Consider the following 23,869-nt stretch of genomic DNA (forward strand, 5'->3'; position numbering starts at 1 on the left):
TAAGTGGTTAACTTAGGCATGAGATTTTTTTTTTTACGATTTTGACACTTTATTCCATCCAGAAAGGCCAAAGCCCAACAAAGGCAACCATTTAGCTCAGCTTTCCCAAGAGAGCGCCAAGTTTTATGATACTTGGGAGATGCTACGTACATGTGTGTGTGTGTAGCTCCATAAAGTACCGGGGAGAGACATTTCTAAGCCTTGGTTCTGCCCCGTTGCTGCTCCGCACTGCGCGAAGTCCTCTCGCCCTCAGCAGGCGGGACGGGCGGGACGGGCGGACCCGGCCCTCGGACTGCAGGAACGGGAGGGATGGGCGCTCTCCGGCCCTCGGACTGCAGGAACGGGAGGGATGGGCGCTCTCCGGCCCTCGGACTGCAGGAACGGGAGGGATGGGCGCTCTCCGGCCCTCGGACTGCAGGAACGGGAGGGATGGGCGCTCTCAGGGCGGCAGGACGGGCGGGACGGGCGCTCTCCGGCCCTCGGACTGGAGGAACGGGAGGGATGGGCGCTCTCCGCCCCTCAGGGCGGCGGGACGGGCGGCCCGGGCCCCGCCCCGTCGGGAGCGATCGCGGCGGCCGGCGGAGGCGGAGGCGGTGTCGGGGTGGTGAGTGTGGCGGCGCCGGCCGGGGCGGAGGCGCTGCCCTCGGGCCTCTCTCTGCCGAGCGCCCGCGGGGGAGGCGGCTCCCAGCCCGAGCTCGGGGTGGCCGCGCTTGTTGTCCCGCAGAGCGGCCGGGCCGGGCCCGGGGAGCCCCGGCTGTGACCGAGGGGCCTGTGGGTGAGGGCGGGCGGCGTTGGTGCCCGGCAGGTTCCGGCCTCCCCAACCCCGTGCTGCAGGTTGCAAACACGTGTGGGTGGGATCGTAAGTGCAACACAGTGTGACTACATGGTAGAGATGCTCTACGAGGGGAAAAAAAAAAAAGTAGAGAAAAAAACCCACAACCTCATCCCGCTCCTTAATCCGTATGGTAAAATTCATTTCTCCGCACACAGTTTGCTCCATTTGATTATGAAAGAAGAAATGACAAAATGTTGACTACTATGATGAATCTATCTCATACAGAAGGTTTTAAGTTCAGTGCCTTTGCCCAACTTCCCTGAGTACAGTGATTTTGGCAACAGTTCTCTTGGCTCATTAAGCCATCTATTGCATATAGATGGTAGGAAAAAAAGTCCTGGGGAGCCCTCCACTGGTAAGATGGCACCTTCATCCTCTAGACAATAAGAAGAGACAGTCTTTCGAAGACTTGACAGCATTTAGCTGAGGTATAACATTTTCCAGATTTTCCTATCCAAAAAATATTAAGCCCAGCACAAATATAACAGGGATTATATTTACATTATGATATTACTGTGGTGGCAGACAGGCTTTCAGTGTTTGTGGTAATGTTTGTCACTGAGGCTCCACAGTAAAATGAAGCTATTTGTTACCTGAAAAAATGCAGCAGCTTAAGGGGTCTGACCAAGTGTCGTTCAAGCTCTGTGATGTGTTTTTTTTTTTTTAGAGATGGAATAACTGAAGCTTAGAAATGAAGGAACAGTAGCATTTGGCCTTTTGTTTCAAAGGAGAAAAATGAATTAATTACAAAATTGTAACTTTTTAAAAATGCCCCAGAGGTTCAGCAGCATCCCAGTGTCAGGGTACTGTATGACCAAGAGGTTGGGCAGCTCTGAAGGGAGCAGAAGAGCCTACAACTCAAAGATTTTATCTATGCTGGAACAATTAAAAAGCACAGCATGAACTAAATGATTCTTAGTACACAGATGTATTCATCTATTTCCCACGACCAAGTTAAATTGTATCTTCCAGTCTAGTTTAAGTACCAAACCTGAATTTCAGCCCAATTAGCAACCAGAATGTTGCTACCAGTCCCACTAAAAAACATTTACTGCACTGATCTTTCTGGTAGCCTTGTTTGCTTCTCACTCCCCTAAAAATATAGAAAGCTGTAGGAGTAGTCATTTGTTATCCCTTTTCCTCTAACATGTTAATTTTCCTGTTTTCTCTATGGATATGCAAGCCCGAATTCCAGGAGGACTGACTACATGAATGCTTCAGAGAATTAGAATGGGATGAAAAGAATTCCTAATTTAATTTCTGGGTTTAGCAGACATGACTCTTGGCCAAAATGCTGATGTCTGACTCCAAGATTGAAAAAAGAAACATTAATAAGACTAAGCAAGAAATTAATATTACCTTTTAATTCCCCCACAAAGATCAGTGCATTTTCAGTGTTTGAAGAACCTTACAGATCTTGAAGAGAGTTGAAATGGGGTTTGCAGTACTTCTGTAGCTACCTGGCATTGTGTAACTCCCCTGATCTGGAAGAAACTTTGTATCCCAATGATAAAAACTCAGTTTAGGATAATATAAACCATCCGATTGATGTGCCTTACACATACTTGGCTGTGCTAAAACACGTACAGGGGTAATAAATGAGAGTGCATTCATTTTAAAAATAACAGGAAATAATTCTCTTGAGCCTGTGGTATGTCTTAACATGTCATATAAATTATACTGGGAATGTGTTTAGAAAAAAAGAGTAAAAGAGTAGGAGTAGGCCTTGCTTTTTTTTTTTTTTTTTTAAGATCAGTGTGTGGGAGAGTATCTGGTTATATTAAGGAGGCCTTTCTCTTTACATCTTCGAAGTCTAAGTGAAGGTACTCAGTTAGAGATGAGTAAAGAGACATTTTTAGAAATGAAAGAAGTCGTAAAAATACTTTCTAGGAGACTTTTTCATTTAGTGTCCAGTAGTCTTGTCTCTTGAGTCTGAACAAATGCTGTTCAGTTTTCACTGGAAAAGTGTCACAAAGATAGAAACAGTGGGAGAAGTGTTACATGCCAGTGCCTGTTCTTACTGAGGCTGTTCAGCAAAGTCGTTTCCATTATGTTCCTCATAAAGTTTTCACAGTTTCTACATTTCTGTGGTATTAAAGGGGGATATAATTTTTTCTTCATGTATTTTAGGCACTTGCAGAGATTGACCACATCACAGTTACACAGGTGTGTTGCTGCTCATGCAGTGTGCTGGGTTTGTGTGATTGCCTCATGTCAAATAATGGTTCTGTTTTTTGGTGCACCATGGCACTAATGCTGGAACTATTTACAGCTGTCAGTAGTTTTTCTTACTTGAAAGTTAGTTCTGCATGTAAGGCTTGCACGTTTTTTGTTTAATTTTTCTATTTCTCAATACAAAATGAAACAGGCAAAGATTTTATTTTTCAGAGACTTGTGTATGCATGTTTGTCTCTCTGCACTAACTACTGCAAGTGTTCACAGTGGGCTGCAAGAGTTATGCTGTCTTTGGTCTTACCCTGGGGAATAGCACCAATGCCATGGTCATGTTTTAAGATAGCATCAGTATGTTACACAAATAGTTTTTGTAACCTTAAACAAGGAGAGCAATAGAGACCTTCATAATCTTTTTGTTTTTGCATAGTTATTCCCAAAGATAACCTTGAATATGCTAAGTGGTATTATTAGAAATCACTTAAAATGGATTTTCTGGTCTTTTTTAAGCACATGTGTTTCTTCTGTGTCTTTCAGAGTATCTGCTGAGTAGTGTCAAAGACTTTCTTGCTGTTTACTTTTTTTAATCCTCAGACTAGCAGAGTTTCTTCTTGTAAATGAACATCAGTTGTTTACTTACAGATTGCCAAATGCAATGGGATTATGGGGCTATTTTGAAGGTCTAATTGAGTTAGCCACAACTCAGTACTGTGTGAGAAAGACCCTAAGTTCAGAAGTGAGAGTGAGTTTGTAGCACAGCAGTAAGAAAAAGGCAAAATCAGCATACTTTTAAAACTTACGTATTGAGGCATCTTTGACTGGCCTTTTCTATTAGTTAATAAGTGTAAAAGATACTTTCTTGTTGGACTAAAAGCATTCTTCTTAATGAAGACATCATATTTTACTGTGCTATTGATTTACCTTTTTTCTTTCTGTTCATGAGGCTTGCATGGTATCGTTTTAAGAGGCAATGGCATTCCTTTGATTCTAATACCAATAGTATAGCTTCTTCTTTTTTTGTTCTCTTCCCCTTCTCAGGTAGCAAAGTCGGGGGAAACAGAAGTTATATACCCTTTAATGACTAAATGATGGAAAACAAAGTTAATAATTATACTGCTGTGGCTACTGTGTTTCTTACATTAGATTTGTAGGTTACGTGTGTCTAACACATTTCAGTCATTGTGCAATGTAATCTAATATATATGTTTTATAGTATCCTCTGGAAATAGTTGCATGAAGTACCAGTTCTTACTTCTTTTTTGATTTTCATTTTCTCCAGTCTGTGAAAGATGTTACTCTACACAAAGTCTCTGTTCTAGCTCTTTTCAGCTGTGGGAGATATTTAATGTTTGCCAAGTCACTGTGACAAAACTTATTGTAGTTACATAATGTTCCTAGGTCTCCCTTGCCATTGTGACTGGTCATCTTAATTATCCTGATTTCAGCATACCTGATTTGAAACACTTGGAAATGGAGACAAGTTTTAAAGATGTGTAACTTTTAAAAAATTGGGCCATTTTTCTATTGTATATTAGCAATTTTAATAGCAATTTTTATTACACAAACACATTTGCACAAGAATTCTAACAGAGACTTTGAAGCTTGAATTGCATTTAGTCTTAGCTATTATTCAAAGAAAATAAGATCAATGTTGTCATATAAAGGAAACCTTCCTTTGAGATGACACTCAGAAACATTTTTTCAGCCCTGTCACTTAAGAGAGTTTCATCCTCTATGCTTACATCTGTGACAAGGTAATAATTTAGTGGCACTTACTTAATTGAAACAAAATCACTGGGGGAAAGAGGAGATGATCTTATCTTAAAATTGCTTAGTGATGTGTAGGAACTCCTTAGAATCTGTAAGGTTTTTCAGGTCACTTATTTATTATGCAGGCATGTTTCTTGCTTCACGAAACTTCTGTTGCTGTGGCATTAAGCTAAGAACAGATTTGCTTTCCAAATCCATCAAACATTCCACCTCTGCAGTAAGTATTCCTTCAGCTCCATAGAGAAAACTATTTCATATTTCATGCAATGTTTTAGAGATGCAGTAATTTTGCAATGTTGTAAATATATATGCTTTAGCTGTGGTTTATTTCTTGTTATAGATAAAAAACAAAATAAGGTATTTGAATCAGTCAAATATTCACCAGACTAGCATAACAGAATTTGGTGATTATTGCTTTGTGTATCCTTTTCAGTCTTTAAAGTCACATCTAGCACATATCACACCCGAAAGACTCCCTAGCTTTTAGAGAGAAGCCTGAGATACAGGGGACAGGTTCAATCTCAGCTTTATCACAGGCTTTTGGTAAGACAATTTATTTATTTTTATCTCAGTTTTCCTTTTAATGATATGACAGTAATGTTGCTTCTTGATGCTGCAACAACAAGGGATCTATAAGTACCTTAATTTTATATAGAATCTTTGCCATTTCCCAGCTTAACTGCTTATAAGATTGTGTAAATTCATTTTAAGGCCTCCAGTTATGTTGAGAGAAAACAGTTTTGCAACATGGCAGGCAGCTGGAGATGGCACTCTGCATTCCATATAGAACACTGGAATGTAAATTGTGTTCCCAGTCATCTAGTCAACAAATTGGGTCAACTAAGGCAATGACAGATCCTTCAAAATAGACGCTTGAGTCATTATACTGGAAAGTTGCAACATATTTTGCCCATATGAGAAGTTTCTTTTAGTGTGCAAGCCACTTTGTAGGTCAGCCTTTGCCTGAGTCAGTTTTTCATATGCTGTATGTATTTCTATTCTATTTAATTGAGTTGGATAGTCACATTAAATGTCCTCAAATTTAATACTGGTTGTTTTTCTGTTTTTAAAAAATTTTTAATTTTCTTAAGATCTTGACTTAAGTTGTAGCTTTTGACAGTGTATTCTACAATTTATTTATGTACCATGTCAGAGTGTCTGCTTTCAACACTATTAAACTTACTGACATTCAATTTCATTACAAGTTTCTCTGAATTAAGAAAAAAAAGATAAATACAAGCAGCACCTGGCTTTCTATCAGGTGCTTCCCTTGTTAGAAAGTGTTAGGGAAAGTAGGAGGTCAGTTAGAGCTTGATGAAGACCTGGGTCTCCTGCTTAACACCCATTTTTGACTCCTGGAAATCCTAGCCCTGCACCTGAAAATGGATTGGAAATTATCAGGTGATGACATAACTGGGCTGAAAGGAAAAAGATTTTTAAGATTTGTCACGACCTTCTGGAAAAAAGAACACCAAGGAAGGTTTCATTTTAAAATCTCACTTAATTAGTTGGCTTCCCCAAAGTAGTAAGATTGACCTGAACACCACTGTAATCAGAATCTGTGAAAACCTGAAAACTAATGCAAGTCCTGCTATTCTGTTTTAAAACAAGTTCCAAGATAAGAAAGAAAGAAAGAAATAAAAAGACTTGAATTGTTAAATATATTTAAACTTGTATAGTATGGAACAGTAAGGTGAAGGCTTATTTTATTGTCAATACTTTTTTAGCTAGGGAAGCTGACTCAATGCAGTTAAGATTTAAATTATAGTTAATTATCAAAGTCCTGCAGTTGATAAGCCTTTAGCTTTTTAGCAAATTGAAACAATTTAAGGAGAGGCAGTGCATGGAACAAATTTACTTATGGCAGCATAAAGAATTGTCATTGTTAATTAGCAGGATTTGAGGTAAGTCTTATTCCTCCCTCTACAAGAAGTAGCCTAGCATGTAAAAAAAGACGTGTGTCTTACTGTAAGTATTACCTGTGTTGTTTGTATTTTTAAAGTACAGCTGAACATTAATCATATTTACCAAAATGTACACCGTAAAATTGGATTAATCTTCTAAGATATATGTGTGTTTTTAAATGAATGCAATACAGATTACCTAGTCAGGACTCTCCCTTAACTCCCTCTTGTTCTGTGTTAAGAAATCTGACTTGAACTGTCTAGTGATCTTAAAGGATTTCTTCCTGAGGACAACTAAAAAGTGTTCTGTGTTTGATTCCTCTTGTGTTCGTGTCACACAAGAAGGTCAGAATCAGATCTGTTGACAAGACATAGGAGCAGAGAAGATTCTGTTTAATTTTATAGCTTCCCATTCTTCATATCACAACATATGAGATGGCTTCATTACTGTAAGCAGGTTGAGTGCAAGCATTGCATACTGTGTCTTCTAGGAGTCATTTCTATGGATTCAAAGTGGAAACTTGACTGTAGTGGTAATGCAGACATTTTCATCTCAGATGTGCTGAGAATATGGTTTTTGAATCTTTCTGGTAATATCAATAGCTGGCAGTGGTAAAAGTAACTAAAAATCTGTAGCATGACTCAAAGAAACAGGAGTGTCTGGAATGCTGAGGGACTATGTAATTTATATGTAATGTTTTCTCTGGTATCAAGCTAGTTTGCAAAGATAGAGATGAACTTGCACCTTTTTTGTTTGTGCATAGAAATAAATTTGTGTTTATTTTTCCTAACTTTCTTTCCATTTTTAGCTTATAAATATCACAACTATCAGTAGGTTTTTCTCTGCCTCCATATAGAGTAGTTATTATACACCTATTTTACAGAAGTTTTCCAATTCCTTAATTTAAGGTCTGAATACACAGAAAAAAACATATTCTGATTTGGTTTTGCTGTGCTCTAAGGTAGATATTTAAAGCTTAAAAAATCTGAATGAAAATAGGAAATGTCTTTGCTATTTTCTTCTTACCCATCAATTTAACAAATAAAATTACGTTGCAAATGCATACTTTCCAAACTGGATTGAGCAGGAATTGGAGTAGAAATAGCATAGTCTTTAAGCTGTTAGCATATTGTAGAAAAGAAAAAGAAAGTATGTACATTAATTATTTTCTTTTAAGGTCATCTTTTAAAGCTATTGAGCTAAATTATGCCCCTCCTCCATCCTTGCTGAAGGTTTAGTGGATTTAGATAATGATGAATGAGAATTTAGGACGTTTTTGTGTATTTTCTTGTTTGTCTGAATTCAAGCTATTATGGAAGCTTTAATGAAAAAACATGTCTCTAATTCTGTGTAACTACCGAATTCAGCTGGCAGTGGTTTATTTGAGAAAGCATGAATGAGGGTTTTCATGCTGAATCCGACAATATCATACTTTGTCTTTCTTAACAAAACCCTTCTGTCTGTACGTTTTGATCTTGCAGACAATGCCCTTCAGACACAAAAATACAAAACGAATTGAAGGCCTTGATAGCAATGTGTGGTAAGTAAGAGGAAAATATCTGCAAATTTCAGAAAATGTCCTTGGCTGATGTATTTTCTTTCCAAAAAGATAATTATTGGTAATAATAAGGTACATGGCAGTTGCTGTCTCTGCTGGAATACATTCGGCACCTGTTTAGAAGCAGTGAATTAAATTCAATTAAAGGTATGATTAATTGTTATTTTTGAGCTTTAAATATTAGGCTTAGGCTTTTCTTCATCTACTAAACCATGTGAGACAAATATAACTCATGGGCATGGTAGTATAGCTGATTTTCAAATTTAAATGTTAATTCTGTTGAATAATGTGTTTCAATTACACCTGATTTATGTTTACCAAACAAGTCAGATTTTTTTTTAAAAGCCATTATACTTGTTTTATAATTTAGCTCATTATTTTTAATGCATCTTTTTCTAGGTATTAAATTAGTCTTAAAGCAATATTGCCATCACTGATAAATATGGAATTTTCTTAGTTGGTGAAAAAGACTGTTTTGGTCTTAACTTAGTTGTATGTATGTGATGCATTAGTTGTGTGTACATATACACAAGGTGTTTTGATTATTCAGCCTCAAGCTAATTTTTAGCAATTTGTATTCATTTTTGACAGGACTGTGATGCTATGTGGGGAGGGTTATGATGGGGAGAAGGTTGTTGTGTTTAGTTTTTTAAATCTTGTTGACATTTCAGTATGGAGGAAGGAGTAAAATGTAAAGCTGACCTGTGAAGGAAGGAAGGAAAAATTGTTCTAATAGCCTGCAGGCTTTTAGAAACAATTAATTAAGGCAGCCTGAAACAGTCTGTTGCCTAAAATTACTTTAAAAAACTATAGCACTCTGAGGTGACTGGGTAGTTTAAATAACACCTTCAATTGACTGAATTTAATCTTTAAGATATTTAATGTCCTGTTATTCAATTTCTGCATATATCCAGAGTAACTGTATATCTGTTTGTATATCTGCACATCTGAGCACAATTCTGCCAGCAAAGTAATTCTATGGATGCAGAACATCAACCTTTTCTTGGGTGCCCTCTGACTCCTGTGATCACTTACATTATTTCAGCCCTCAGCTCTCCATTCTACTTAAAAGTGTTCCCATTGCTGTAAATTTGGCAAACTGAAATACTTCCATTTTGCCTTCTAGTGTTAATGAATAAAAAGATAGTTTTATCTGGTATGTTAACTTTAAGATGTTTTTCCCTCCAGGGTTGAATTTACAAAAGTGGCAGCAGATCCCTCAATTGTTAATCTGGGTCAAGGCCTTCCTGATATATCCCCTCCCAGCTATGTTAAAGAAGAGCTGGCAAAGGTAGCAGCAGTTGACAGACTGAACCAGTACACCCGAGGCTTTGTAAGTATTGTGGAACTCCAGGACCCAAGTTCAGTGGAAAATGTGCCACAGGGAAAAAATTGACTTTAAATTAGTTTTATCTATAGATCACAGTCTTATGTCCCAAATTAAGTTCATCTAGTAGCCTTGTCTATTACTAATGAACTTCCTTTGTATAGGCTTCTTTGAGGCAGAATCCTTTAGCAAGAGCAGAATGGTAGAGCAAGTCTGGCATAGACTGTCTCTGAGGAGTTGATTCAGTTTAAAGAATGTAGGTTATACATTTACCTCTGACTTTGGTCAATGGGAACATGAATCAAACAGTACAATGGGAGAATGAGAAAGAAATACTTGGTACCACTTGAAGGGTTCATGATTTAATGCCTTGTGTATCAAGATATAATGTTCAATATTTGAGAGGATTTTTGTTACATAGTTGCATTTTCTCAAGGAGCTGTTTTCTATTTCTACCTGGCATCCCAAAAGAAAAAATATTTTTGAAGTAGGAATCCTGCAGTTTTCCTGAATAAGCGGAATTGTGCTTTCTTATTTCTGTGTTGTATATGCTCTTTGTTTCATGTTTGTTTTCTTTTTATTTGCACATTTTGAGAAGAGTATGTTAACTGCCATGTCCCTGGAGGGGACACAAACGGTGAATGGTACTCTGAGATTTGGGATGTTACTATATGAATAAATACTTTGATCAAAGTGCTATTTATGAAGTGCTATTTATCAGCAATATATAAATATAATAAAAAGATTTTCCTTGCACCAAATACTTTTAGTTGAAAGATAAGAAAGGAAACAGAAGGAGCTGAAAGAGACTCAAAAGGAGGTGAGGGTGAATTGATGTCAGAGTATTCCCTTCTCTCCTTCTGTCTCTTGTCCTAGCTAGACTATAGGCTATCTGGACCTACTCTGAGATGTGATAATATGAAAGAAATTAAAAGGCACCAGATAGAAAAAGAATTTCCAAGTAGATACAAATAAATTGAAAACACTTTTCTTTCCTAGTGTGCAAAAAGTTTAAACCCTGCTACCTTTTAACAGCCATTAACACTGAGGGCTAATGTTGTATTTTTCTATTTCAAAATGTAATAGTTTAATACATGTAGAAAAAAAAAAACAAATGCAGGCTTTATACATTGTCAGGCACACTGTGATCAGTTCCTTTTTTTTTTGTTTTGAACAGGGACATCCATCACTGGTGAAAGCCTTGTCTCAAGTCTATGAGAAAGTTTGTGGAAGAAAGATTGATCCTCTCACAGATATCCTGGTGACTGTGGGAGCTTATGGATCTCTCTTTAGTACAATACAGGCACTTATTGAAGAGGGAGATGAAGTAAGTTTTTACTGGAAATATTCACATATATTCGCAGACATGAGAATCTTTCTCTTTTTCTTATTTGTCTACTTCTAAATATAAGTTAATGTTGGGGCTTCTTTCTGTCCCTATTGGTTTGATTTTTTTACTGTTGTACATCTGACTTATGATTTCAGAAGCTGCAATTAGGAGACTGTCCTTTGGATGTCTTCCTACCACTCATCAATTTATTAAAAGCACCCTTTTTGATGCTTAGGGTATCTGTGGCAGTTTCTTTATCACTGTTACTGTTAGGTGACACAATACACACTGATTTCTTATTTGAGAAAACATGTGGGATGTTGTCTGCAACAGACAACTAAGGGTGGCACAAAGAATTGTTGGTGTTTGGGTAACCATTGTGTATCAGGCTCTGTTTAGGGCCATTGCACGGTGGCAGCGTAGGTAGTAAAAAAGCATGTTAGGTACCGTGGTAGTTGTGGTGACTCAGCTCTTCACTATTACTGATGTCTGCCTTTTTGACAATGATATAAAAAGTCATTTTACAGGAATATTTTTTCCATAGTGGACAAAACTTTTTTTGTGTTGTCATGTATTTTGCTTTCAGTGTTTCATTTGTTTCACTTGTATATTGTATTCTCATCTTGCTTTTCTATTGCTCTGATAGTCACTTCTCTTTTGTTTGGACTAGTTCTATAAGCCTTTGCTTTTGGTAGGTTTTTTGTTTGTTTTGTTTTCCTATTGTCTAGCCTCTGTGCAGTTTTTCTTGAGTTTTTCCTCTTTCTTTACCTGAGAATTTTTGTCGGATAAAATTTGAAGACTTAACTGTTCTTCTGAGATTTCTAGATACTTGGAAATCCTGGAATTTCATGGGCATAATTAGAGCAGCTCTGCTGTGGTTCAGTAATTTGCCACTGCTGTTTCCCATCTTTGCATCTTTGCCTTGTGCCTTCAAATCTGTGTGTAGAACTCAAACATTCTTATGATTATAACTCAATAGTTGTAATGTGTAACTAGAAAAACAGCCTCTGTGTTTTGTCAAAAATGAGTGGTGCTTAGCCTGAGGGCATTATTGTGTTGTACTCTAAAAGGAGGAATATTCTGCAATGTTATAACATTAAACCTGGAGTGCCAGAAACATGATCAAGTTATGGCACCAAGGCAAATGTATAAATATGATGGTATCATGCATGGTAAACTCTTTGTTTCTGATACTGATGATTGTCATTTCAGGTAATAATAATAGAGCCATTTTATGACTGTTATGAGCCAATGGTAAAGATGGCGGGTGCAAAGCCTGTTTTTATCCCACTAAGATGTGTGAGTAACTTTTTAAAAATTACTAATTATATAAAGTTTCTCATCCATATTCAATACAGCTTGATGAACACCTATATGAAAGCACCTATATGATGCTTTCCTGTATCGTTTTTTGTAATATCAAATTACATAAAAATGAGATAGATTGCTAGAATGTAAGTCTGAGACAATGGTAATCCAAAAGAGATAGAATAATTTATTAGTGTTGGAGAAGGTGCGACAATGTGTCATATTTGCTTTAATTTGTACATTCTGAAAGCTGATTAAAACTACTTTCTTCAGTTTTCAGTGCAAATTATGGAAGGGGGATTCACGTATCAGTGCAATTTCTCTGTCAGCTGGTTTTCAAAAGGTTTGATTCCTGATCCCTGCAGCAATTCCTACAATGACAGAATTCAGTTTCTTTTCCAAAATATGCTTGCTAAATAAGGACTGATCATGTAGTAGATGTATTTGCTATACATACAAGAATTACTGCTTCCTTTATAGTTAAATAGGCTATGGGTTAATTGTCAAACAAGTACTGCTGGCATTATGCCCACAGCTTGCAAGGATTGTTCTGTCTGCCAACTGTGCCGTGTGCAACTGGCAGCCTTGCATGGGAAGGGCTGAGGGGCCCTTTGGGCAACGCCATGAAATCAGAACAACACAGAGTGACAAAACCTCCAGGACTGCAGTGGGAGTAGGTGAGACTATTCCTCTGGAAGTCCATCTTCTAGGGATGTTTCGAATCATGGGGCACGTCCAAGCATTTTCTGTTTCACACCCTTGTTTTCGGTCTGGCCCTCTCCCAGTCATTGCAGGTGTCACAAGGGTAGTGTGGCCATGCTCTGTGTTCTCTGTACCAACTGGCCCAAACTTCTTAACCATTTGTAATACCTCAGGGATACTTGTGTATTATATAAGCTCCAAAGACTCAGTAGTGCAGATTTTTAGCTCTTTGGTCATCTTCATTAGTTTAAGGAGGAGGAAAAGACCTTGAATCCCCAGTGGTGATCAGTCTTTTCAGTCAAGCAAGCACACACTTGCTCTACTGTCTGGCAAGTCTGTAAACTCTCCTGCCATGCGACTGGGCTTTCTGCATTACACACTGTAATAATCAGCATGTGTGCAACAAGATCCTGGAAACCAATTCCTGCAGGGGCTTAAGACAGGCAGTGGCCAGGACAGTCACTGTCATAATAGTTTGCCTGTTCCTAGAACTACCTTCTCTTAGGTGAGCAAGACAGATTGGATAGGTTGTCACATATGGTTATGAAAGTATTTGAGGGTGGTAAGTTAAGCAGCACTTTTTAGGCTGCAACATGTATTAAAGTCACGGATAAAATTATTGTGGTTTTGTTTTTTGTGGTTTTTTTTTGTTTGTTTGTTTTGTTTTTTTAGAAAAATGATGGAAACTCTGCATCTAGTGCTGATTGGGTCTTAGATCCTGCTGAACTTGCAAATAAATTTAATTCCAAAACAAAAGCAATTATTCTGAATACCCCACATAACCCAATAGGCAAGGTAAGAGTCCTGCTTTAACCCCACTTTAATTTCAAAGAATGTCTTAAATACTGTGATTAATGCCTTTTCCTTTACTTTTTCTGTATCCCAGGTTTTTACCCTAGAAGAGCTCCAAGTAATAGCTGATCTCTGTATTAAACATGACACCCTGTGCATCAGCGATGAGGTGTATGAATGGCTGGTGTATAAAGGGAATAAACACATTAAAATAGGTACTGATTTTTTGTGGCATCTTTGAAGTGATTGTGGAATGATGCTGTGAACTTGCCTCCCAAGGATAATGCTTGCTGGAAGAAGCTCGTACTTCAGGCTTTGAAATTTTTCAATGTTTAGGCTCTAAGAAGGAGAGCCCTCTTTCTTCTAAAAATTATTTTAAAGAATAATTTCCAAATAGAATTTTCAGAATAGAAACCAGTGAGGCTGATGCTTGTAAGTCAGTTATGATCATATGAATTTGCCATCCTTATTCAGTTATTTTGTTGGTCATGACAAGTATAGCTGCTGTTACTGTATGTGTATTAGACAGTGCTTTGCTGAAGAACTAATAGAAGGAACAGGAATTAGGACTTCCTTCTCAAAGCTTTGTAGAGATAATCAATAAGGGACATAGACAATGAGGAACACATTTATTTTTGCTCCACTAATTATAAAAAACTAAAAAATAGTGCATGAGCACTGTCCCTCCAAAGGATGGAGACAGGGTTAAATACTGGACATTGAATTCAGTGAAGTAAGTCCTGCAAGTGCAGTATGAAAGCCTGTTAAATCTTCAGGTAGTGTTGCTACAGGGGTAAAGCACCATTGCAAGAACAAACCAGAAAAACAAATAATGATGCCGGGTTCCTGATCCTCCTGTTTTACTTGATCCAAGTTTCAATGAAGTTAGTGGAATCACTCCCACTGCCTCAGAACAATTTAACAATTTAACCTAGTTTACTGAACTCCTTTGCCAGTTCTATAATGCTACAGCTATGTATTTCTGTGAAAATTTCTAGTCTGGTGGCCTTGGGTTAGCTCTGCTGATGTATTTGAAAAGTCCAAAACTTCCTTCTCATATGTACAGATACTTTGTTTCTGATGGTAGCATCTTGCATGAACTACCTGTTCTGATGTACTTCTTGTTGTATTGAAGGCACATTTCAGTCGTGTGCAATGGAGGCATCTAGTTAAGATTAAACAATGAAATCAAGACATATAAATTGGACATGAAAAGACTTACCTTTTTTCCTAGCTCTGCCACTGGTTGAATGCTGAATAACTTTGCTTCTAGGCTTCAATTCCATATTTGTAGAGTGACAATAAAATCCATTGGTGGGGGCTACATCATTGTGAAAATTGAATCTTATAAGTAATAGAAAGAAAATTAAATCTAAATGTCCTTGCAATACTTGTTAGCTCAGCTGCACAGTTGCTGATCATCCAGCTGCAGTACATTGATTGTATAGGCCATGCATAGGCTGTGAGTCTGGTTTGAGGGTGACCTAATTCCATGGCTGTTGTGGTTGCCTTGGTAGTGATACTGTCTCAAAGACCTTCAGACATGGAAGAAGGAGAACATTTTGGGTACATTAATGTGATAGTAATCTGAGTCACTGCATCTTAACAGGTAACCTAACAGTAATTGATCACGTGTCCCAGCAGCAAAGTGAAGTCAGTTGGATTAAAGATTTCTACGTGGGCTTAGCAGGTGTTTCATGGCCTTAGCATTTCATGCAAAGCTGTCTTCAGAATCAAAATCTCTGAGTGTGGTGTAAGGTAATCCCTTTTCCTTTCAACAGCAGCAGGTCCAAACACATTGTCAGCTACACTTCATCTTATGGACAGGTGGTGAATTCTTCAGAAGCAGTATCTCCATTGTCATTAGCATCTTAATGCTTCAAACCAAACATTGCCCCAAACCAAAGGCATTCTGTAATTTAACATAAAATGTAAAAGTACTGTATAAAGAAAATGCAAATTAAAGCCCAGAAAGTTAGTCAACTAGATACAGATTCTTTAACGGATCCCATGATATCATCTTTAACTTTATTGTTAAAAGTACTCTAGAATTTTCAGGGTAACACTGTAAACAATAACATTATTTCAGTGAAAGAAACAGACTCTGCTCTTTTTTTACTTAAGTTTCTCATATTCCTTATTACTTTTAAGTCTACAAAAATAATACAATAAAAATGAGTATGTTATTTCTCTATAAACTCTTGTGTTTCCATAATAACCTCTACATATTCTATCCAATGCAGAGACACTTTTTTGTGGGAGATACAAAATGGATATTACATCAATTTACAGGATCTGATAGTTGTTCCTTCATACAATTTAGCAGGGCTTGCTAGCCACAGCTCATAAAATTAGTACAGTCTTTGTGCTGGCACTGAAGCAGTTTTCTGTAGCGTATAACACTTCATCATGTTTCCCATCATCTGACTTCTGTAAAAACGTGGACTTCCTCTGCATAATGATTAGGGTTGCACTGACAGATTTGGAGATTGCACCTCATAACTGAGGATTCTGAACAAGTCACTCAATAAGCTGAGTACCATCCCAGTGCAACTTATATGTTAGTTGCACTTCATTAGTTTTTAAATTGTAGTCAGACTTGGTTATGGTGTCATATGATGTCATATATGGTTGCCAAGTGGCATGGGGAAATTTCCCTCTCTATTTAAAACTTGTTTGTAAAAGCAATGGAGCTGCTTCTTTCTCTGTGCCCTTGTACTGTTGCTATTGTTTGAAATGCTGTCACATTCTATCTCCAAGGTTGAATTCCTGTGACTATGTGGCAAAACAGGCTTGCTAGAGGCCATTAGCTTTGAAAGGCAATTCTTTTTGCAGTCTGTGAGAGCTAGTTTGGGTGCCTCTAGGAAGTGATCTATACTGTTGGCCTAGCTTGGTAGAAGACACATCTGTTCCAACTTTTTCTTTTCAAGGTCACAGAGTAGATGAGTATGGGTAAGCTAATAGAAAAATCACTTTCTTTCATGCTTTTTGGTCTCTCTTGTTAAGTTTGTTCAAAAAATTGCAATACATGTTTTCAAATAACTGAAAGACTTATACTGTATCTAATGCCGATAACTGCTGCAAAAACTTCCTTGTGAAATTCAGGGGTTTAATTTGGAAAATCTTTGTTCATTGGTCTTGCTAGAGAGGGGATTTAACAACTGACAGATTCACTGGTAGTGGTTCTAGTATGCAAATGAGGTGGTCAGATGTTGGTGACTATTGTAATTGCAGCCTTGTCTGATTTTGTGTCTCAGACTTACGTGAGTCTGGATTTGTCTGTTTCTCTTGAAATTAATTAAGTTAGAGTCCAAGTAGAGCTTTGCAGAAGCTGTATAGAGAAAAAAGAATTCAAACTACTGGAAGAGACCTTTGCTCTGTTATCTGCTTGGAAAGGGAACAAAGGATTTTGGTATCCTGTCAGATACAACTGCAAAGACAGAGACAGGCCTCTGTGAGTCCCTTAATTCTTGCAGACATTTTAGCTAACTGCTATTGTCAGTCAGTCTCAGGCCTGTTCAAATTGTACAATACAGCATAATTTATTTACTCACTCTGCTAGTTTTCTGGTGTTTTGTTGTTTGGTTCTGGGTAATTATTTTCTTTTTCTGATGTCTGAGACAGCCAGTGACACTGAACTGGACAATTGTAGCAAAGTGGGTTGCAGTGCCTGAGTTAATGTTGTGTATAGTACTATTACCAGGCATCAGAAACAATCTGTCCTGGGGTGAATGGGTAGCCTTAGATCATATTTTTCTTATGGATAATTGTGCATTTTTGCTGAGGATAAGTAACAAGTAGTTTTCAAAATTTATCTCTTATTTTTTGTCTCTTCTTTCTTCTTTCATTCATCCGTACCTTCTTTTCATGCTAAAATGCACTGGCCCATATATCCTTTCTCATTTGTTACAATTGCTACAATTTTAGAATATTCTTGTTGTTTGCTTAAGATGCTGCAATTAACATACAGCTCTGAGCTAGGGGCAGTGCAGTTCTTCAAATTACATGGAATATGTGAGTGCACCTGTACCAAATTAATTTTATTTTATGTACAGCTACGTTGCCAGGTATGTGGGAAAGAACAGTAACTATAGGAAGTGCTGGGAAAACATACAGTGTAACTGGCTGGAAGGTAAGAAGAATCAATATAAATGACAGAATGCATTTATTACTCTAAAAACACCTGTTTTTATGACCTGTGTTCTGAAAGTTTCTGGCAAATCTTCATGACTCTAAAATGTGATAGCACCATTCAGTTGAAGCAATTACCTGTCTTTAACACCCATGTCTTAATTATCTTCTTGTCTCTTAATTGATTAACTCTTGTGAGCATAAATTACTAAAAAACCCACCACACTATGATTTGTTCAAAATCAGTAAAGATTCTTGGAGAAAACATGGATATTATGATATTTTAACTTCCCAGTTCTCCCATCTTGACTTTTAAATATGTATCAGAAAGTGGAAAAAATTTTATTTTTAGCAACTAAATTCTTCATCACCTGTGTTCAAAGGGAACCACAGCATATATGATGTAGTAGTGAGCTTTTGTTTTATATTCAAACTGGCTTTGACACAGGAGCTTAAGAGATGGAAAGGTTCTAAACCAATTAGAAAGAACATTTCTAATAAATGTTCAGTTGGATTTCTAACCCTTGTTATATGAAGAGTTATAAGTTTGCTCAGTATCCTATGAGAGATAGGGATAAGGGAAACTATAACTGTTGTCTCAAATCTACCATTTTTAAAGGTGTCATACGCGAAGCTTCGTGTAAACCAGCTTTTTCTTAATAATTTATCAAAACAAATTCTTAAAATAGAAAAACTCGAGACATTGGCTAATTTTTACTATTTGTTATCTTTTACTAGCACCACTGCCCCTAAATGTAATATATGCATGCTTTCCTCCCTTAGCTTGGTTGGTCCATTGGTCCTGAGTACCTGATTAAGCATTTGCAAGTTGTTCACCAAAATACACTATATACTTGCCCAACTCCATTACAGGTAGGTACAGATGGAGCAAAGGAGATTGTTTTCTGCTGTAAGAAACCTGTTGGCCTCATGTAATAAAAGAGTAATCACAACAATGAATTTTTAGTTGTCAAGATACATATTTTAGGGTGTAAGAAGAGTAAACAAATTTGATCAGCTCACCAGAAACATTTAAAAAAATCAGTCTTGCAGATTCTGTCATCTTGTACCTACAAACTACTTCTTGCATAAAACATGACAATCTTAATGGTTTCCTAGAAAATATAAATGAAAGTTCTGTCTACTAGTGTCTAGTATTCTCTGGTACATTATTATCAAACAATTAAATTTAACTTCAGATTGTAAACCCTTGTGTCCAGGACTCTGACTTCTGTATATGATTAGCGCCTAGCAAAAGATTGGGTGTTTTGGGTGTTACTAAAGCACAAAGTAACAAACAGATTACAGATGCATTTTGTGTAATTTGTGTGGTGATTTGCTTAATATGGGCCAGGATTGAAAAAAAAAAAATCCACGTGATTTCAGCAGGAAGTGGGAGTGTCTATGAGTTTACTGAGTGTTTAATGAGTACTTTGGACCTTATGTTTCCAGGAGGCTTTGGCACAAGCATTTTGGATGGACTACAAGCGCATGGATGACCCAGACTGCTATTTTTACTCCCTGTCTCGAGAGCTGGAGAGCAAGCGTGATCGGATGGCTCAGCTACTGAAAGAGGCTGGACTAAAGCCTGTCATTCCAGATGGAGGATACTTTATGATTGTTGATGTTTCCACATTAAGTCAGTATAAAGTTTATTAAAGAGCGTATGGAAAGTAAATTTGGTTAATCAGAAAATTCAGCTTTGATTTTAAACTATATTCTCATCTCATATGCACACATATGTGTGCATAATGTTGTGAGGAGTACTAACTGGGATTGACATTTTCAGTTTCACCTTAGCTGGTAAGGTAGATTTTATGAGCTTTGTGATCCTAGCTTGTCCATGTTTTGCAAAGCTTTGACAAGTTTTTAGGGAGGATAAAGGAGGTAGATAAACATTCCTATTTTCAAAACATCTATGATTATGAAAATGTTTGAGAGCCAAGCACCTGGATAATATACCATTATATTCATACCATTTGTATTTTCTTCTTTCTGGTCTTTTTTCTGTTTATTTCTTTGTTTTTCCTAATCTGAAGTCACACCCTAAAGGTTCTAGAGGTCAAAGCATTTTGACCTCTAAACACTGTAAAATGCTACCAAAATTTACAAACCTTTTGAAAATTCAGGCTATGGTAGCTTTAGAGAAAGACTTCTCACAGGGGAATGGTTTTTTTAGTTCCACATTTTTTCACTAACTGTTCTAAATGGCATTTGTCATTCAGACAGAAACGTTTAAACACAGAAAGATATCACAGTTTAATCATGTGTCAGGAAGTTGTAGGTACCTGATTTCACAGATGAGAAAACTGCATTTTCAGGATTATTGCTGTCCATGCAATAAATGCACTCTTCAGTACCCTTCATAGCCCTGATCCCCCAGTACCCCAGACTTCAGGACTACTTGGAGTATTACATGGCTTTCTTCCAAGCTACATGTCTGAATTTGCTTTGGATGGAAAAAAATGCTCAGATCAGAAGGGAAAGGTTCAATATGTTGGCCTATTTTTCTTCTTAGAGTATAATTTTAAAATGATATATTAAAATAACACATATATCTTCATTCTTAAGTATTAACTGTAATGAAATGCTGTTAATGAATGCCTTTCCATTGGAGTTTAGGAAATCTTACAACATATTTGTTTTACATTTAGATGTGGATCTCTCTGATGTAGATGAGAAACAACCTTATGATTATAAATTTGTCAAGTGGATGATAGCATCTAAGGTAAGATGTCTTAGTCATACTCTAGTTTTAGAAATGCTTTTCTATTGAAAGCTAGAGCAGTGCAACTGTAGTTATTAAATAATGTAGTAGAGATGTTCCACTCAAAATATTATTTGGTGTTGCTGATAATAGTGTGACTAAAATATTTTAAGTATGTTGAAATTGTACACTGTAGGTTTGTGCTACATCCCAGCACTTTTCTTTCAGTATGCTTAAGTGTTAGTTGTACAAAAGTACCTTTGAAATATTTTGCCTTATCTTTCCCTCATGTGTTGGGAGGGAGAGTTCTAGAAACAGAACAGTAAAATTGTCATGCTTAAACCAGATTTTTTATACACATTTAAATAAGTAAATGCTATTTGTTTTATATTTCAGAAGCTGTCAGCAATTCCTCTTTCAGCATTCTGTGGTCTTGAGACAAAGAAACAGTTTGAAAAATACATACGTTTTTGCTTCATTAAGGTAAAAATTTGTCTTGAAAATCAACGCAGTACAGGAATCTGCAAGAGACTGACTGTTATATTTTTTCCCAGGATTTCTTGTATTGAAAGCTTTTAGGAACATAAACTTAGTTTGATGTAAAATTCAGCAGAAAGTATCTTCAATTGTCTTTTTTTGCCTTTACACCATCAGTGTATGTGGCATGGCTAGGAAGGGCAACTGGCAGAAAATAACTGGATGGGTAGCCCTTTTAAGCTTATTGTATTGATTTTTAAAAACATTCTTGACCAGTGGTGACAGTGAAAATTATTGAGACAGGTAAGCTATCAATTAATGTGATACCCATAATCCAGAGCAGAGTATAACTGTACACACACAGAGTGTGTGCCCCGTGCCCATTCAATGTCCAACAGCAAAAACAGTGAAGAGGTCACCTTCAAATTTAGCTCGCTTGCCTGAAAATACACAGTTTCACATGCGCTCCAAAGTACAAAAGAAAACATGTTTTTTTGTGAATTGGCTGAATTTTGCCATTTTGTGAGCACCTTCTTTGCACATATTCTTCCCCTTGTTAAGTGTGTTCTTGAAAGGCTGAAAGACTTTGGGGACAGGTATGTAAACTTGACTAGCCCAAAGCCCTAAGATGTTTCCCCATTGTTCTAGAACTGAGTCAACATAATGGAGCATGTGCAAATCCTGAGCTGTTCTGTGCAAAGATCAAAGCCTTAGCCTGAAACAGTAATGAAGGGGAGTTTCTCCTTGTGTTACTTCTTTTGATGAGGTGTAAAGTCTATGGTAAAAACTGAACCAGTAACAACCAGGATGCAGTTACTGGTTGTACCTGTGGGTGATAAACAGCACTAATGGTTTCAAGTTAGACTACCTGTATGACTCACCAGGCTGGAGCCAAGCTACACCATTTGGAGGGGTTATGTTTAAGTAGTTTGCAGCATAACATGGTTGCAAGGAGATTAAAAAATCCCAACTGTACTCACAGGGATTAGGAAAGTGTGCTAGCATGTCTCCAAACCAGAGCTGCTAAGTTACATCACTGCATTAATGCCATGAATTTATGTAAATACTGCTTTCATTAAATGGGATAAAATGAATGCTGAGATGATATCTTTTAAATATATCTAATAAATATTTTCAAGGAATCAGCATTGAATTCTTTATATAATTCAGATTTGTAGCTAACAACTGTCAATGAAAAACTGGCTGAAAAGATATTTACAGGATGCAACTGAAACAACCAAATACTGATTTGAGATGATACAATCATGGCTGACTCTTTTCAGGAACTCCATACTTGCAGTAATAGTGTTGTTTCTTGTTTTGCAGAAAGACAGCACACTAGATGCAGCTGAAGTGATCCTGAAGAACTGGAATAAACAGACAGGCTGATTTTTCTTATTAACTCTTCCATATAGTATAACTATCTAATAGTAGGGTTTTTTAAATTGGAAATTTAAGAAAAAATAACTTCATACAGTACAGAATTAATATGACATTGTAAGTAACTTTTTACTGATACCTGCTGTGGAGTTAAAGCAATGATTTACTGAAATATGTGTAATGCAACTCAGAGGTTATTTTCAGACTTTTTAAAATAAATTGCTTTTCTCTTAAAGAAACTCCAAGGGGATTAATTTCTTTTACTGAAAGAAAAGATTTATAGGATTCTGTGTAAAATAAATAAATTATATAGATGTTTTAAAGCTTTCAAGTAAAAAGGGGGAGGTGTTTTTGGTATGAAATAGTATGGGAACTAGAGAGAGACTTGGAAACACCTTAGTTTGTGAAACCAATGAGCTGCAGTAGAGAAAGATTAAGACCCATGGCTCATATTAGATAATTGCAGTGACTCTCTACATACCTGCCTACCTTCTCTGTCTGCAGAAATTGCATCAGTTTAAATAAAGTGAAAAGTGCTAAGTTACATAATTACTATTTTATTCCCCACAATAGTCATGTGTGGTGTTCTGAAAGTATTCAGTCCTCAATACAATTATAAAAGTGGCATCTGGAATAGGCATTCTATTTACTTATGGCTACCTTGTATTTATTACATGGATGAATCTACAAAGCAAAACTTTACTTTTACTTTACTTTAGAGGCTCCTTTACAATCAGATGTACAGTGCTGTAATTATTTGTGTCATTAGGTTTCTTTCCATGTTACAACATTTGCAATGTCAACACCAAACTTACTTCAAACTCTGTAGATCTAGGGGGCCATCGAGGTGGGCCTAATGCTGTTCTATGGAGCTCAACTAGCTTGGCTTCAAGCACAGTAGATAAAGGACTTGTTTCAAAAGAAGTCAATATGGAGAATTCCTTTACAGCTTCCTCCTTTTTCACTTCTTTCTGCAATCTTTTAATCTGTGGATGGGTTTTCCACTATCAAAAGCAATCCAGGTGACTTTTTAAGGCTGTGTGCTATGTCCTCCATGGTCTTTCCATGTTCTTCTCACAGTTTGTCCTGGTTTCAGATGGGATAGAATTAATTTTATTCTCAGTACCTGGTACAGTGCTGTGTTTTGGATTCAGCATGGGAATAATATTGATAACACACTGATGTTTTGGTTGTTGCTAAGTTGCATTTATCCTAAATCAAGGACTTTTTTGTGTCTCCTGCTCTGCCAGTGAGGAGGAGCAAAAAACTAAAAAAAGCTGTGAGGGAACATAGCTGGACAAGTGACCCAAACTGGCCAAGGGGATATTCACACCATGGAATGTCATGGCCAGTACATCAGCTGGGGAGCTATGGCAAGGGGGAGCCGACCGGGGCTTCAGGAATGGGGTCTGCATCAGTCAGTGGGTGGTAAGCAACTGCATTGTGCATGACTTGTGTTTCTTTTTTTTTTTTTA

General features: G+C 37.1%; 1 protein-coding gene across 5 annotated transcripts; it reads left to right on the forward strand.

The window, feature by feature from the left end:
• Positions 1 to 469: 469 nt before the first annotated feature.
• On the forward strand, positions 470 to 22,633 carry KYAT3 (kynurenine aminotransferase 3). Of its 5 annotated transcripts, none has more exons than XM_053984846.1 (15): positions 556 to 604; positions 2,966 to 3,001; positions 4,903 to 4,994; positions 8,164 to 8,222; positions 9,429 to 9,573; positions 10,745 to 10,894; positions 12,110 to 12,196; positions 13,580 to 13,702; positions 13,794 to 13,914; positions 17,755 to 17,831; positions 18,614 to 18,703; positions 19,283 to 19,469; positions 20,485 to 20,558; positions 20,934 to 21,020; positions 22,341 to 22,633. In XM_053984846.1, exons 3-15 carry the CDS (start codon positions 4,905 to 4,907, stop codon positions 22,401 to 22,403), a joined length of 1,353 nt encoding a protein of 450 aa, XP_053840821.1. In that variant the 5' UTR covers positions 556 to 604; positions 2,966 to 3,001; positions 4,903 to 4,904; the 3' UTR covers positions 22,404 to 22,633. The 5 variants fall into 5 exon arrangements, with proteins under 5 accessions (XP_053840820.1, XP_053840821.1, XP_053840824.1 ...); XM_053984847.1 differs by lacking the exon at positions 556 to 604 and adding an exon at positions 978 to 1,263; XM_053984845.1 differs by lacking the exon at positions 2,966 to 3,001 and having other exon boundaries at positions 470 to 604.
• Positions 22,634 to 23,869: the final 1,236 nt, after the last annotated feature.

This window comes from Vidua macroura, chromosome 9, assembly GCF_024509145.1.
Source record: "Vidua macroura isolate BioBank_ID:100142 chromosome 9, ASM2450914v1, whole genome shotgun sequence".
In the NCBI taxonomy this organism is placed as follows: Eukaryota; Metazoa; Chordata; class Aves; order Passeriformes; family Viduidae; genus Vidua; species Vidua macroura.

Excerpts from the sequence above, each read along its gene's own strand:
- KYAT3 (XM_053984845.1), top strand. The coding sequence starts at position 502 with ATGGGCGCTCTCCGCCCCTCAGGGCGGCGGGACGGGCGGCCCGGGCCC. Across the intron at positions 9,574-10,744 it reads ACCAGTACACCCGAGGCTTT|GGACATCCATCACTGGTGAA; the intron begins GTAAGTATTGTG and ends TGTTTTGAACAG. Across the intron at positions 13,915-17,754 it reads GAATAAACACATTAAAATAG|CTACGTTGCCAGGTATGTGG; the intron begins GTACTGATTTTT and ends TTTTATGTACAG.